Consider the following 17340-nt stretch of genomic DNA (forward strand, 5'->3'; position numbering starts at 1 on the left):
CCAAGGAGCACGTTCTGTAGAAGCAGAGAGAGAGGACGGGTGACAGTTCTGGGGCGACTGGGCCAGGGCCAGGGTGAGACCTCTCCCTACAAGGGCCGGGAAACAGAATGGCTTCCCTGGGACCCTATCGGTGACAGGAGGAAAGGGGACCTGGGGTGTTCAGGAGGATGTGAGGAGGAGTCTGCATGGATGGCCCTCATCAAGGGAAGAGTGGGGAAGAGACGGATTCCAGACCTGGGTCTCTGCGGGTGCGCACGGCTGAGGCCCCCTCGGGCGCTCTCTAGCATGGCGCCTGTGCACTGGGGAATCAGGCGGCATCTATCAATGGTAGAGAGGGCTGGCTGGGGCACAGTGCCAGCTTGGACCATAGTCCCAAAGGTGACCAGGAGGGAAGAGACAGCACCCAGTGGGGGAGAAGCTGGCCCTAACTGACCAGGGCACCAGAGTGGGACCTACTAAGGTGTGGGGTTAACCACACTAGTGATAGCATCCACCCCTCAGCTGACCCAGCCCACCCTCCCTTTGGAGGAGCCATGAGCAGAAGCCCAATGGGTTTGGATTCTTGCCAAGCTGGACTAAGCAGAGAGGACGAAACCAGGGGGCAGTTTCACTGTCCAGGTGGGAGATTCAGAAGCTTTGACAGGGAGTGGCACCGAGGACAAGGGAAAGCAGAATCCAGACATAAAAATAAGCACAGAACTTGGTGGCCAGTGGACATCAGGGGTGAGAAAGAAACCAGAGAGGAAGTTGATGCAAAGGCCAGAAACTGCTGATTCTAAAGAATCCTTTGATCTAAGCACAACTGTCCCCTCTCAGTTCATAAGCATCTCCCATGGCTCCCCTTCACAGTAGTGGCTGGATCGTGTGCGCGCATGTGTACATAGCTGCATCTGTGGGGGGGTTGGTTTTCCAGTTAAAAACAACAGAAATTTACTCACAGTTCTAGAGGCCAGATGTCTGATGTCAAGATGTCGGCAGGGCCGTGCTCCCCCTGAAGCTCTGGAGGAGAGCTTTTCCTGCCTCTTCTCGCTCCTGACCTTGTGGCGATCCTAGGACCCTAGGCATCACGTGACCCACAGACAAGTCTCTTTCGTGTCTGCCTCCCTGTTCATGTGGCTTCCTCCTTTGTATCTGTGTCAAATTGTCCCTCCTCTTGTTAATCCAGTATGACTTCATCTTGACTTGATTACATCGGCAAAGACCCGATTTTCAAATACTCACAGGTTCTGCTGCCCCTGATAGGCTGACCAGACCCATCACCTGGATCTTGCCAATGATTTCACCGGTTTACAGACCGCTCTTAAGCACTTTTGTGAACCAAGAGCCTTCACAACATTCGCTGTTTTAAACGACCCTGTGAGGTGGGCATTATCCTCCCCATTTTGTGAAGAGACATGTGGGAGGCCCAAAATTCAAAAAATAATAAATTTGAACCCAGCTCCCAAAGGGGATTCCCTGTTACCCTGGTCTGAAGGAATGTTGATAGATCTTCCAAACAATGAGATCTAAAGGGCTCCCTGGTGAACTGAGTTCCGGAAAGGGCTGCTCCGCTGCAGGACTGCTCAGTGCCTTCACGATGGGAGTGGGCCTCCCGCTCTCCCTGAAGAGTCATAGGTGTGGTTCATGAAGATCCAGTGTCCTCACTTCTGCTGGCCACCATCACCACCCATGCCAGAGAGGCCAATTCAGTGTCACCTGCTTGTGGCTTTTGCTATTAACTAATAAGCCGGCTCCTGTGTTGTGGTGATGAATGCCTTCAGCCACCTGTTCAGCAAAAGAGGCTCCCGCGCCCAGGCCAAGGGCTCAGTTCCAGGCTTGTGGTATTTCCTGGTTGGGAATAATTTATCTGAAGGAACGGGAGCCCATTCAAAGCAGTTTAAGCAAAAGAGAGGACTCTTGGAATCATTGTGGTGGTTGTTAATGGAACTCAAGGAGGAAATGTGCACCTGAGTCTCCAAGGCCTGGACAGGAACCATCACACAGCCTCGCCCTTGCCCCTCCCCGAGTCTAGTTACAGGGAGCCCACTCCTGCCCTGGGAACCCAGCCTGGTGGCGCTCAAAGAACCTTATTTCTGAGTTAAGACCCCTGAGTCTCACCTGCCCAGAGGCGCCTTCCTCTTCACATCCCAGTGCTAAGTCCAGGGCCTGACCAGACAGTTGGTGTCCAGCTAAGGTTTATTATCCTGGCTCCTCTACCTTCTAGCTATGTGGCCTTAAGCAAGTGGCTCAACTTCTCTGATCCTCAGGTTCTTTCACTGTAAAATAGATAATAGTACCTCTTCCAGTTGGGGAATAAACAAGATCATGGGAGATGAGCCTGCATACATCCATCATCTCTCAAGAGATGGGGACCCACTGGTGACTCTGTTTTCCACCTGCTTCGTCTCGAGGGGGAGGAGTGCCCATCAGAGCCTCCCGAATTCAGTTATTCGAGGCAGAGGCTGACATTTCATTCTATAGCCCCAGTTATCTGTTTCCTAGGAAACAAGTGAGAGACATTGACTGCAACAACCCACACACACACACACACACTCACACACACTCACACACATACACACACACCCTGGCTGCCACCCAGACTGACAATTAACAGAAATACAGTAAATGTCAGCAGAAGCTAAAAATAGTTTACGCGCCCCCACCTTGCACTGCGGCTTCCCACCGCCCAGACACCCAGGGGCCGAGGGATGAGGGCTGTGCCCTCTCGGACGTGGGGCTCCACCATGACTTCACTTCTTCTACATGAGCAGGCTGGAGGGTCCTGCCCTGCCACCCACTGCCTTCCTGTGTCCTCTGGTTTCTCTAGGACCAGACCCAGGACCTCGGCAGACTGCCCCCAGCATGCTACCTGTCCACTTGTCACACTGACGACTCTCCCAGCGCCCTCTCCACCGGAGTCTGGCCCCTCAGCCCCATTCTGCAGCCCGGAGAGACAGAACCCACAGGCATGCATGTCTGCAAGCCGATCCCCGCCCCCAACCCTTTATCCTGACAATGCCCCCTAGTCTATGACACCCCCCCAAAAACTAGGTGCTCAAGCCAGAAGCCTGGGAATTGTCCTTCTGGCTCTCTCCTCCCACATGTCCTTCCACTCAGTTCACCCTCCTGCCCAGCCTGGTCCTGGCACCCCTATTCCCGCTATAGTGACCCCTCCCACCCCAAACCTGGACCAATGCCCATCCTCTAGGAAGCTCTTCACCTCCCTCACACTGAGGGTCACTGCACCCCAGTAATTACAGCAACCAGTGCTCCCTTCCTTGGCTTCTGGCACTGTTCTAAGAGCCTCACGTGTGTTAACACACATGACACATTACAGGTGTGTGCCTACTGTGGGCTCCTCTGCTCCCTGGGAGCTGAGGGGACAGGCCCAGCAGGTGACCAGCTCTACAGTCAGTCACCTGTACCAACACAGAGGTGGCTTCCAGGGGGCTCTCCTGGGTTTGTGTCTGTCTCTTCCTTGCTCTGACAGACCCCAGGACTTGGAAGAGTGCTTATTAAATCTTTAGGAGTGAATGAGATGCATGCTGTGCTGAACTGGTACCCAGCTCCCTAAGGGATGCCCTCCTGTGAGTTTTCCCCGCCTTCCTTCTAGCACACCTGATGGTGGAAACTGGCTTTTGGGAAATGGGGCTTTGTGCATTCTGACAATACCCTAAGCACAGGTTCTGTTCCATTGCACAAAGCCTGCCTTCATCAAGGGTCTGAGCATGCTAATGTGAACGGCGTCTCGACAATCACAGATTGGCAATCTGTACCCAGCTGATGTGGCAACAAGCGTTTTTACGAACAGCTGGACTGACAGGCACTACTGGTTCTGTGGCCACCCCGGTAATCGGAGATCCCTTCTCGGTGCAGCATTATTTCACAGTTAACTTCAGCCATGAGAACCAGAAAGCCTTGGAGCTGAGGACAGAGGATGCGAAGGACTGTGACGAGTGGGTGGCGGCCATCGCTCATGCCAGGTATGTCTCCCCCAGCCCCACAGTCCAGGCAGAAGAGACTGAACCCAAGGGCCCTATCTGGCAAACCTGCACCTGGGGAAGAGGGGGTATGGCAGCGGAGGAGAGGAGGGGTCTCCCTCAGAGCCCGGGAGCTCAGGGTCCATGCCCCCCTGGGTACCACAGGGAGTGAGAGGCTGTGAAGAGCAGCATTGCAGCCTCCCAGCTGCCTCAACTAGGCTAGGTCCTTTTTATCTATTAGGGGAGCCAAGCACCATTTGATTGAATGGAGGGATTTATGAATACCACAGTCTAAGGCTGCCAGGGTTCTAACCCAGATGCAGCCACCAATTTGCTGCATGACCATGAACCAGTCCTATGTTCCCTCTGGGCCTCTGTTTTCTCATCTGGAGACTGAAATCCACTATAGTTCTCTGAGCTTTGGACACAGGGATTGTAGCCCTGCTGTTCCCTTCACTCCCTGCAGCATGTGCCCCTCTCGTGAGGAAGACTCACTGGGCTCTGGCAGGAAAGCAGAAGGAGAATAGAGGTTCTGAGCTGAATTGAGTCTTTAGGGGTCCTCAGAAAACAATGGGCTCGTGGCCAGGCTGTGCCTCCAAAGCTAACAATCTCCTGGCAGCGCTGACGACTGTTGGGGGCAGAGACACCCAGACTCAGCCCTCTGAGCAGAGCTTTCTGGCTCTGTGGATATTGGTGTTTCTGTGTCTACCTCCCTGTAAAATGTAAGCTCATGGGAGCAGAGACCAATGCAATTCTTTGCATCCCCAGGGCCTGATAAAGCCCTGGGTGCTCAGTAAAGGTGGGTGGGTTGGAAGAATGCACGGATGAATGAATGGATAGCAGATGGATGCAAGGGTAGATGTTGAGTTTCTGTATGGAAGATGAATGGAAGGTCGATGAATGCTGTATGGATGGGTGTTGAAAGTATGTGTGGACACCTGACCAGGTGGTGGCACAGTGGATAGAGCATCAGCCTGGGACACTGAGGAACTAGGTTCAAAACCCTGAGATTGCTGGCTTGAGTGCAGGTTCATCTGGCTTGAGCGCGGCCTCATCACTTGAGTACCAGGTTCCCAGCTTGAGCATGGGATCATAGACATGACTCCATGGTCACTGGCTTGAGCAAGGGGTCACTGGCTCAGCTGGAGCCCCCTAGTCAAGGCACATATGAGAAAGCAATCAATGAACAACTAAGGTGCCACAACTATGAGTTGATGCTTCTCATCTCTCTTCCATCCTGCCTGTCTGTCTCTCTGTCTCTCTCTCTCGCTCACACACACACACACTAAAAAAAAAGAAAGAAAAGAATTAAGAAACTATGTGTGGATGGATGATGGATGGATGGATCAATTCCAGGGCCCTTACTTGATCTTTGGATCCAGCCAGTTCACCAGAAACCCTTTATTATGGCCATAGCACTGACCTTGGCTCTGAGGTCAGGCCATCTCCATGCTGGTCCTCTATGGAGACCAGGTTATCAGACATGAGCCTACAGAGTCAGGTAGTGACTGTGGCACTGGGCAGACGTGGATGGGTGCAGCACAGGTACTGCCCCAGTCCAGTCAGGAAGACATAAGACATGTGGGCAAATAGCTCTGGAGCAGGGGTCGGAAACCTGGGGCTCTTTTGATGGCCACATCTGGCTCCCAGACAAATCTTTAATAAAAATAATAATGTTAAAAATATAAAACATTCTCATGTATTACAATCCATTCATTTCCTACCACTCATGTTCATGGTTGCGGGTGATTGGAGCCAATCACAGCTGTCCTCTGGGACAACACCAGATTTTTATTGGATAATGCATAAGGTACATGGGTGGTTGTATGGCTCTCACGGAATTACATTTTAAAATATGTGGCGTTCATGGCTCTCTCAGCCAGAAAGTTTCCCGACCCCTGCTCTGGAGCATGGAGGCTGGTTAAGAGTAGAGAACCATGGGAGACACTCATTACTGCCATCTGCAGGGAAATGGGAGAATCTGGGGAGGCTGGAAATAGGGTCACATTTGACCTGAGTACGGGGGATGGAGCCAGATTTAATGAGTTGGGATATGAGCACTTTACCCCTTAATTTTGCTCCCAAAAGCCTTAAATAAAGGTACTGATATAGGAAAGAGAATTTCAAGAATAACACAGAGACAAAATTTGGATGTCAGAAGGTACATGAGGTTGGACACACTAGAACCAGGTCACAACTAGTCTTGAATACCCAACTGAGATGTTTGGTCTCTCTTCTGTGTACAGTGGGGACCATCACAGGTTTGACACCAGGGTGATAACATGACCAGAGCTATGGCCTGGAGTGGAAACTGCTGGCATTGAGGAATATGGAATCAAGTGGGGAGAACCAGATTCAGGGTCAGCAGTTGGCCTTCAGATTCCCCAGTACGACACTAGGACCAGTAGCAGGATTGTTTTGAGAACCAAGTGAAATTATTTAAGTAGTAAACATTTTTTTTTACAGAGACAGAGAGTGAGTCAGAGAGAGGGATAGATAGAAACAGACAGACAGGAACAGAGAGAGATGCATCAATCATCAGTTTTTTGTTGCAACATCTTAGTTGTTCATTGATTGCTTTCTCATATGTGCCTTGACCATGGGCCTTCAGCAGACTGAGTAATCCCTTGCTCGAGCCAGTGACCTTGGGTCCAAGCTGGTGAGCTTTGCTCAAACCAGATGAGCCCACGCTCAGGCTGGCAACCTTGGGGTCTCGAACCTGGGTCTCTGCATCCCAGTCCCAACGCTCTATCCACTGCGCCACCGCCTGGTCAGGTGTGAAATTATTTATGCGATGGGGCTTTGAAGCATTATAGAATTCTAATTTGTTATACATTCTGATAATCAGGACAGAAATAATTGGACCCCCACACACAAAAAAATCAGCCTGGCCAATGCTATGGTAATAGCAGCCTAGGGTATTTCTAGAACACCCCACCCAGTCTGGGGTAAGGGGCAAGGAAGGCTTCTTGGAGATAGCATTTCAGATGGAAATCAAAGCTAGCCTAGGAAAGAGGACAGAGCTGGCCCAGGGAAAGAGGGATGGAGGAGGATGCTTCTGACAGAAGATCATCCTGTGCAAAGGCCCAGAGATGTGTGGGACGGAGCAGGGAGACAGGGCCAGTGCAAGGGGCCAGAGGTCAGAGTATGAGATGAGAGGGGGGAAGGGGTTGGGTGACCAGTGGCAGCAGTCAGGTGGAGGCCCGTGCACCGGATCTGGGGGTCAAGACCCCCTCCCAAGTGCAGTGTGTGATGAGCCCCACTCCGGTTAGACCTCAGGGGCAAGCCTGCTGTGTCTCGCCCACCATGTCTGTCGGTCCGCAGCTACCGGACGCTGGCCACTGAGCACGAAGCACTGATGCAGAAGTACCTGCACCTGCTACAGATTGTGGAGACGGAGAAGACGGTGGCCAAGCAGCTGCGGCAGCAGATCGAGGACGGGGAGATCGAGATCGAGCGGCTGAAGGCAGAGGTGACTTCCCACCAGGGGCCCGGCCCCTCCACCTGCCACTCTAGGTCCCTCAGGATCAGGGGGCACAGGACAGGGCAGGGGACAACTCCCAGCCACTGCTGTGCCAGCCTCCAAACCTAAAGTCAGTGATACTGGCAGAGTGGGGAGGCCCTGTGGTCAGATCTGGGTTCAGATCCCACCTCTGCCACCTAAAACCACAACCTGGAGCAAATCCCCCAATGCCCAGCCTCTCTGTGCCTCCCCTTCTCGTGGGCTTTTTATGCCTAACCCTCAAAGCTGTGAGGACTGAGTGAGATAATTTATGGGCAGATTCCTAGTTTCTATGACAACAAGCACATTGACTAAGCCTTCCGCATTATCAGCCCAAGACTTTGTGGGGCTCAGGGTCCCAGGTAGGTCATTAGAGTGTGGCTCGTGGCTCAAGTCCAAGCAGTTCCTTCCCTCTGCCTGTCATGATAAGAGCTCATGACCAGGCAGTGGTTACTAGGATAAGCCTTCTGGAACTTCAGTCCTCCAAGTGTGGTCCGTGAAGCAGCAGCTCATTAGAAATGCAGACTCTCAGGTGAGTGAGAATCTGCCCTTTAACAACATCCCAGGTGCTTCCCGTTTCATTAAAGCTCAGGAGGCTGGCTCTCAGCCCCTTCGATGCCCTTCGCCAGCTGTCCACCCCCGACAAGGATCTGATCACCTCTCACCCCCTCATCTCACCACCACGCTCAGAACCATCTGGCCACGTCATAGGAGGACTGTGGACTCTGAGCTGAGGGGGAGAAACAAAAACACAGAATGCTGCAATCAGGGCTGGCTACATAATTTGCAGGGTACGATGCAAGGTGAACACATGAGGCCCTGGCCGGAGACGGGGAGGTTAATTTCCCCTTCCTGTGGCCCAACGTCCCAACCCATGGCAGACGGTTACCGCCCAACTTCCATCTCTACCTACCCTGATCTCTACACTGTGATCCATTCAGTGCCTAGACTGGGGTGGCCACGAGCCCCTGCTGAGTTGCCACCTAATGTTGCAGGCACTCTCTGAAGTTGCTAGCCCCACACAGTCATGCAGAACAAACAGTAACATCAACTTGGGGCTCCAGCTTCAACAACCCACCTCCTCTGGCCCCCACCAGGCACCTGCAGACATGCTCCCTTAGCCCCCACGACCATCCCCACATTCCACATGGGAACCAGGCCCAAAGAGCTCCAGTTACCTGTCCAAGCCCACAGAGCTGGAGGTGGCAGAGCCGGGACTGGAACCCAGGTCCGTCCATCTGCTCACCAGTCTGTACTCTGTTCAGAGCCTCTCCTGTGGCTCTGGGAATGGGAGCTGTTCAGTCTCTAGAGCAGGGGTCTCAAACTCAACTCAGCATGTGGGCCGCAGAGCAAGATCACAGCCGTTAGGCGGGCCGCACTAGGTCTACAAAAGGCAACTGTTACGCAACACTTTTCTCACTGCAGTTGAAAACAAAAAAAAAATCAGTACAACAAGCACAATTGTACATGCAGTTTACTCAGTGTCACAAAACGACCAGAAACTAGTTCGCATCATAACTGCTGTTAACTAAGCTAATATCTAGCTAGGATGCTAGAGAAATGAAAAATACAAGTAGGCCCCTAGGCTTACTTAATTTTATCCAAAATATTTTGAACTTCGTGGATTAGTCTGCGGGCCGCACAAAATTGTTCGGCGGGCCGCGAGTTTGAGACCCCTGCTCTAGACCATCTGGTTCATCCTCAGACCAGTCCTTTCCTGAAGACAACCTCAGGATCCACCCCAGCCCAGCACATGCCGCTGAGTCCAAGCTGAGCCCCCTGTGAGGGACTGAAGGTCTGACCTCAGTTCTAGGTCATCGGTTCATAATCAGGGTGCCTAGGTGTCACTCATTCACTCTATGCCTCAGGCCCCTGAGCACTGCCCCACCCTCTTCCCCAAGCTCCTCCCCCCTCACCCAGGTTCCTGCGGTGCCCTGTGGTCCTCTCCGCCTTTGGACACACTGACACTCCTGTGTGAAATGCCTCATCACCTGCATGTGTCCCAGCCTGGGGACATCCTCCCCGGCTCAAAATCCCTCTCCTGAGGACTCCCTGCCCTGCCCCCATGGGTTCCCACCCTCAGCATCCCCCAAGCATGGCGGGAACTCCTTGAGGGCAGTGTCTTTTAGCACTCACGCCGGGCACATAGTAGGTGCTCAGCAAGGGCTTCCTGAGTGAGTAGACGTCAGGCTCTGTGGTGGGCACTAGAGAAATGAAAGTGTCTACCCTTCAGGTCTGACTGTAGTGCACAGACTGCAATTAGCCCCAAAATAGAGCTTCGTATGAACCCAAGTCAGGAAGTGAGTCATTTTATGGCCAATGTGGGTTTGGGTTTATGTGCATATGGCCTTAAAGGGATTCAGGGGTCCGGAGGACAGTGGAGGGTGTGTGCAAGGTGGATCCAGCCCCTCTGGTGCTGGGAGCATGAAGCAGGTCAGTTGTGAGAGCGTGTGTGTGTGTGTGTGTGTGTGTGTGTGTGTGTGTGTGTCTGCCCGCGTGGCAGCGGAAGCCCGTTTGTGGGAATCTGGAGCAATGGCTCCAATTGAGTGCATCACCCTCCAGGGCAAAGATCTTTTTCAAGGAGACTCTGAAAGGCCAGCCTGGTAAAGCTTTCAGGCTGTAGTCTCTGTGTCTCTCGCACACACACATCCCACAAGGCACAGGCATGCGCGCACACATCTCGCAGGGTGCAGGGCACCTGTCCACTTGGATGGGCTCCCGGAAGAGGAAACAGAGCCCCATGCCCAGGAAGTTGACCATCAGATCACAGGAAGCACCAAGAAGCCAGGGAGTGCTGAGTGGCCCTGTGACAAAGACAGGCTCCTAGTAGGTCAGAGCTGGGAGGGGACTGAAGACACTGAGGTCATAAAGGAAGGGACTTACTGAGGTCACCTCCAGCACTGGAGCCTGGGCTCCCTTGCAAGTTACCGCTCCCCCACTGAAGAGCCAGGCTGATTAAAGGGTGCACGTTAGGGAACGACTCTCACCGGGGCGCCACGGGCTCTCCCGGCTCACCTCTCCTCAAAAGCCAAACAGCTTCCCGCAGTCCCCACCCCACTATTCCTGAGGATTCCTGGGGCTCCCGTTCTCCTGCCACCACCCACTCTCAGAGCCCACTCCCCTGACTGGTCACATCACTCCCCACAGCAGCCGTGTCCACTCAGTCTCCACTGCCCTTTACTCCAGGGGTCACCAGGTGTACCTGTCAGAATCAGCCAGGGTTATGCCACTGTAACAAACAATCCCAATGTCCTAGCACCTTGAAACAGCAAAGGTTGCTTTCTCAGCCGCACGGTATTCTCACTCGGAGTCAGGGACTTGGGCTGCTGGGGTTCCACCATCATCATCGCATCAGGGGACAGGAATGTGATGCCTTTGCTTAAATCTTGTTGGACAAGCACGTCACATGACTGCACCTGAGTTCCAGGACCTGGGAAACACAGTCCTACCAAGTCCAAAGAGAACCACAGTGTCTGAGAGACCTGAATGCTACCTGCTGTGGCCTCATCCCCAAACCCTTGACACGGGCTGGTGTATGTAACAGACTGTCCAGAAGGTTTGGATGTAACTGAGAGGAGGCTTCTACTATTGAAAGAGAAGGCAGCATATAAACAAAGAGAAGACATCCCTGCCTCACGCCACTCAGTCTTTCCTGCAACAAGGATCCTTCACTGACCTCTTTCCACACCCTCCCACCTTCCATTTCATTGGTGTTCTGCTTCATAACCTCTTTCTCTACCAAGCCCCATGCCCTGCATCCAGAGACGTGCTGGAGCCGCTCCGATCAGCTGTAAAGAGCCAACATTTTCAAGAATTTGCAAGCAAGTTTTCAGCATTTGGTGGCTTACAACGGGCAAGGCAGGAAGGTTCGCACAGGGAACCTGCAAGCCTGAGGTTTTCTTTCGGAGATCTGGTCTCTACACCCTTACCATTCACTGGTGCAGCCTCTTTTTTTTTTCAGGACTAGTTACATAATTTGTAGGACCCAGTGCAAAAACATGGGTCCTTGAGAATTTCGAGGCAGGAACACAGAGCCTTGAACTCCACACTGGGCCCTTCTCAGCCCAGGGCTCTGCCCAGGCCACACGTCCTGGAGACAGCGTGTCTCTCCGCCTCTCCTGCTCCCACCTGGTCAGCTCTCTGTGGAGGTAGCAGGAGATCAGGCCAAACAAAGGTCTGCGTGAAACTTCATTAAGGTTCTATTCTCCCATCTGAACAACCCCATCAGGCCTCATCTCTCATAACCAAAGGCCCCGACAACCATCTAACGCAAAGGGGACGTCTGCCTCCGAGGGGCCTGCCGTCCTCTGCCGCGCTCGGTGTGGCCACAGCCTCGGGTTAACAGCGGCTTTCCTCCCACTTCTGACTGGCGGGTCACTAGGAGGACTGAGGCAGCTCCTGAAGGGCAGGACTTTAGAGTCAGTCGTAACATTTCATTGGTTTGGAAGCGCTCAGAACCCTACAAGGCTGGCACTAGTTTAAAATAAATCTTTAGCTATGGAATCAGTTTTGAGAACAAACTTTGACATGGAACCCAACATATAAAACAGGTCAACGAGAGGCGTGCTCTGAGGGAAACAGGAGAAGGTGCCTTGAGCCTTCTCCATGCATCCTCTCCGCTACCCTCACCAACCCCCCCCCAGGCCTGAGCTGTGCTTCCCAACTCCCCCCTGCCATCTCCCACCCCTGCTGCCTGGCACACAACACCCTGTCATACCCCGTGCCTTTGTTCACACCAGCCCATCTGCTCAAATTCTTTCCCTGCCATAACCACCTTTTGGGCTCCTATTTGCCCTTCAAAACCTTTTTTGAAAAGCCCTTTCCACTTCTGTGATGAGACCTCCACTGCAGTAGGTGCGCATCTCCCTTCTTGCCTTACCTTATTGGATTATAAGTTGCCACTGTGGATGTCTGACCTCCTTCTGAGGCTGGAAGCTCCTCCAGGTACCCTTCTGACTTCTCCACCTCCAGCTCCATCTCACCTGTGCCCAGGAAGGTGCCCAACACAGTGACCCCCAGGACATGCTGATCAGTTGGCACAAAGAGAGATCAACTGGGCATCTTCTTCTAGGCTTGGAAGAGACCGCAGGGAAATGAGAAGGAAGGACAGAGAACCATGTTATGTGGCAGCTGGTTGAAAAGCAAGAAAGACAGAGATCTTTAGCAAAAACCTTGGCTGCTAACAGAATGGGAAAGCCTGGGTTAGTTCCACTGTCAATCATTGCACTGACAAAGTGCATACTGAATTAAAAGAACTGTCTCCAGAGAGGGCAGTGGGGTGGGGCAGGGGGCCAGTGCACCATGCCCCAAGGGATGCAGCAAATGAGGGTCAAGAAAGCCAGTCTGCAGGTGGCTAGTGGACAGCTGAGATGCCAGGCACTGAGCCGGGAGGGCGGCCAGAGCAGGACGCTCACCAGTGAGTTGGGCTGTGAGTCAAAATCCCAACTCTCCACGGCCATCATTGCAAAGGGTCAATTGAGCAGCTCCTAGACCTCAAGCAAGCAAACCAGGGTCCAAAACAAATTCATCACAGAAGGGGCCTGCCAGGGCTAGCGAGAGGCTGCCTCCGTGAGCTCACAGGTGCTCATGCCACCATCTTGACATAGGCTCTTCGCAAGAGGGACCAAGGCCCAGGCTCCAGCAAGGTCCCCAGGCTCCCAGCTCTGCAGAGCTTTGCCCACCCAGCCCGATGCTTAAATAAGGCTCCAAAGCTTCCGGTGTTGCCTCGGCCTGTAGCAGAGCGCCTGGCCTAATTGCATCTATTTTTTGCCCTGGTCCCTGCTGAGTAGATGTCCTGGAATGCCTCTCTCAGAGAGAAGTGCCATCAATTTTAAATACAGATACACACACACACATACACACATCCTCAACTAAAGGGAAAAGAGTACCGGGTGCAAATGCTAAAACTTGCAAAGGAAGCAGACTGGCACGGAGGTGACAATATCAGGCCAATGCTGACTGGGCATGCCCGAGTCTCTGAGCTCTCCAGAAGTGTGTGCGGGTGTGTGTGTGTGTGTGTGTGTGTGTGTGTGTGTGCATGCCCCTTCGCCCCTGAGAGACCTTTATCTCAATAAGCAAATGTTCTCAGAGAATCGGGGAGGGGGGAAAGGGGAGGGGACGACTGGGGAGAGAAATAAGCGTCCCCTGTCGGCACTGAATATTTATCAGTCAGATATTTTCGGCCACTCTTCAAGCGTGGCCAGGTGAGGTCGCCAGGTGATGTTAGCAACCTGGGAGTGGAGAAAGGGTAACCGTTTCATTTTGCTTTCCAAGTGCTCCTTTCATTCCATCGTGAGAGCCCATTCACCCTGCAGTTCACAAGTGGCCTGAAGAGGGAGCCCGGCTGCAAGTTCCCCTGAGCTGCTACATTTAATTTAGATGTGGGGCGAGGGACTGCGGTGTTTTCCTGTGGCTGGGGTTTCTGTTGCTCTGGGTTGTTTTAATTCACTTGTTAACATGGCCAACAGTATGTGTTGAGTGTCCATCCCTGTGCCCGGCGTGGGAGCACATTAAGGAATGTGGGGTCCTTCCCCCCTGCGGAACTCACAGCAAAGATGGAGAGTAATCAGGCGATGCGGGCATTTGAACGTGTGAACAGGAGAATCCGCAGTGCGAGGTAGCCCTGGGGAAGGGCGCCCAGCAAAGACTCGCAGACTCGGAGGTGGTGGGAAGGGGCCCTGGCCCGTGCGCCGGAGCTGTCCCAGGGCCTCGCTGTGTCCGTCTCTCTGGTCCCCAAACCAGGCACACGGAGATCTTTAGAGCAGCTCTGATGTGCGTTCCCAGGCTGTCCCATTTTCTAGGCCAGCAGTCTCCAGGTTGTGCCCCCAAAGAGGGCTCTAGGTCAGAGAAGAGCTTCCGGGCAGCCCAGGGCAGAGACAGCAAGCCCAGCCCGAAGGACTCTGCTCTGGCCACCGACGGTCTCTGGAGACAAGGCTGCCAGTGGGGTTGATTTGAAAAATGAAGGGAGGCCCTGGCCGTTGGCTCAGTGGTAGAGCGTCGGCCTGGCATGCAGGAGTCCCGGGTTCGATTCCCGGCCAGGGCACACAGGAGAAGTGCCCATCTGCTTCTCCACCCCCACCCCCTCCTTCCTCTCTGTCTCTCTCTTCCCCTCCTGCAGCCGAGGCTCCATTGGAGCAAAGTTTGCCCAGGCACTGAGGATGGCTCCGTGGCCTCTGCCTCAGGTGCTAGAGTGGCTCTGATTACGGCAGAGCACTGCCCCAGATGGGCAGAGCATCGCCCCCTGGTGGGCATGCCGGGTGGATCCCGGTTGGGCGCATGCGGGAGTCTGTCTGACTGCCTCCCCGTTTCCAACTTCAGAGAAATACAAAAGAAAAAAGAAAAAAAGAAAATTTAAAAAAAAGAAAGAAAAATGAAGGGACTCCCAAGTATCCATCAACAGATGAATGGATAGCAAATTGTATTCTCTACAGACAATGGGAAATTACTTAGCCTTAAAAAAAGAAGGCTATTCTGACTCATGCTACAGCATGGACGAACCCCGAGGACATCATGCTAAGTGAAACAAGCCAGTCACAAAAAGACAAGTACTGAATCCACTTAGCTGAGGAAGGTAGAATGGTCAAGTTCATAGAGACAGAGTACAAGGGGGGCTGCCAGGGTTGGAGGAGGGGGGATTCGAGTTGAATAGGCTCAGTGTTTCTCTGTGGGGAGATGAGAAAGTTCTGGAGATGGTTGGTGGGAATGCCTGCACAGTGATGTGAATGTACTTGATGTCCCTGAATTGTTCCTTGAAAACTGGCTAAAATGCTCAACTTTATGTTACATATAGCTTACCACAGTAAAGACCCCAAAATAAAGGCAGTGATGGTTGGGGAGTCGGGAACAGAACCACAGATTCAGGCCAAGGCGCCCTGGTTACAGATGGCTGCCTGCAGCTCGGAGAGCAGAGGGCCCCAGGTCACCCGGAGTCAGAGCCCAGCTGCCTGGAACCCAGGTGGACGGGTTCCCGGTCCATTGTTCACTCACAGATGTCTGTCTCAGCGACCTCCCACAGAGCAAGGGGCCTGTGGTTGGGTGCCACTGGCCCTTGGGGAAGAAGTCACAGGATGCCTACTCACCGTGCAAGGCCTGCTGACCGGTGACCCTCGGGGCAGCTAACCTGGTTTCTGTTGCAGATTGCATCTCTGCTCAAGGACAATGAGCGAATCCAGTCCACCCAGACCGTCACCCCCAACGACGAGGACAGTGACATCAAGAAGATTAAGAAGGTCTGTACCGTCCCTCTGGGCTGGAACACCGCCCCAGCCCTAGCAGAGAGCCTCCTGACCCTCTGCCCCCTCACCTCAGCCCCAGGGGCAGGACCCGCAGCCCTGAACCCCTGAATAGCACCCTGTCAAGATATCTCTTCCGGTTGTTGCTGTGAGGAGGGTGGTTCACCCCGTTTCATAGATAAGAAAACTGAGCCTCCAAGAAAGAAAGGACAGGAACCCTAGCAACAGGACTCTCCGCTGAGAGCTTTCCTTAGAACACCAGGCAGTGGCCTGACCCCCAGGATACCTCTCGCCATGGTCTCTCCCTCACACGTCCCCTCACTGTCAGCAAACACTTCTGCATAGCTGCCCCCTCTCGTCCCCAGCAGATCTCAGCATGAGCACCCGGCCTCTGTTAGACCCCGCCGTTGCCCCCACTGGTTCTGTCCTGTTAGCATCCAGAGGGACAGACATCTCAGAAGGTACCAGTGACCCAGCGGGTGGCCACCCCAGGGGGTGCAGAGGGAAAGCTCATGGTTCGTGTTGGCAGTTTGCCAGGCCTGAGTCAGGGAGCCTGACTCACCCTAAGAGAACCAGAGAACCCCACCTGCTGAGCAGGTGAAGGGACCCCACAGACCAGGCACAGCCTCCAGCACGTTGGGGTTCTGAGCCCACACATTGTGTCCCTTTCTCTTTTTCATTTGTTGCCAGTGCTTTAAAAGCCAAACATTCCACATAAGAACCTGGATTTCTGGTTTCTCAAAAGTAGAAATAGCTACCATTTGTTACGCTCCGGGTGCCAGACACAGTTCCAGGGGCCTCGCTGCTGTGAATTCGTTCCTAACGGCGAGCCCTCTGAGGGTCTATTCTCCCACCCGGGGACTGAGGCACAGACGGGCGGAGTGACTCTCCCAGTCACACAGCGGAGTGTGACAGGAGCAGCACTTAAACCCTAGCCACCAGCTCTAGAGCCCACATCCTTAGTCCCTGTGACACACCACGTCCTGGAAAAGCTGGCCCCACCCCTCCTGGCCCACCTCCCACATACGGACAGGAAAGAAGCTGCAGCCCCATGGGTACCCACCCAGGTGGCTCCATGCACATACAGGAGGACCTGCCAGGCCATGTGAGCATTTAGATTTGCCCCCCAGGTCTGCGTCAAGTCCCATCAGGCAGGGACACCTGGCTGTCCTCAGCTATGGCCCCACTGAGCTTCCTGGCCCATTTTGAGAAGCGATTGTGGTTGGAACATTCGGTAAGCACCAACGGAAACCCGCCCCCTTCCCTCTATTGTCACCTCCTGGAGCCCCAGAGTAAGCCGCTCCACTGTAAGAAGCGGGCCCGGGCTTGGCATCTTCTCTCCGGGGCGAATTCCCAGCTGACAGGTCTGACCTGCATAGGATGACCCCTGGGTCCCCAGTCCCCCGTCCAGGCACCACTCAGCACCTTGCTCCAGGTGCCCTGGGTCCCCCCATGTGGGCATGGCAGGGAGCTTGGTGGCATCTTCATTGGAAGCGTGTGCTTCTTAGAGCAATTCTATGTGTGCAGATCAAGGCCTTCCCCGAGCTCCTGCCAAACTGGGCGACAAGCAAGAGGAGAGTGGGTATCATTCCCCCACGGAGGCAGGAGGGAGGCTCCCGGCAAGCGCTGAGGAGGGCCAGCCACGAGA

General features: G+C 53.7%; 1 protein-coding gene across 1 annotated transcript in view; it reads left to right on the forward strand.

The window, feature by feature from the left end:
• The window catches only part of RASGRF1 (Ras protein specific guanine nucleotide releasing factor 1), a 76715-nt gene that overhangs the window by 9274 nt on the left and 50101 nt on the right, over window positions 1–17340 (forward strand). The window contains exons 2-4 of the mRNA XM_066354557.1: window positions 3856–3962; window positions 7284–7431; window positions 15597–15689. Coding sequence (XP_066210654.1) covers window positions 3856–3962; window positions 7284–7431; window positions 15597–15689 — 348 coding nt within the window. The remainder of the gene's footprint in view (window positions 1–3855; window positions 3963–7283; window positions 7432–15596; window positions 15690–17340) is intronic.

Source organism: Saccopteryx leptura, chromosome 13 (assembly GCF_036850995.1).
Source record: "Saccopteryx leptura isolate mSacLep1 chromosome 13, mSacLep1_pri_phased_curated, whole genome shotgun sequence".
Classification (NCBI taxonomy): domain Eukaryota; kingdom Metazoa; phylum Chordata; class Mammalia; order Chiroptera; family Emballonuridae; genus Saccopteryx; species Saccopteryx leptura.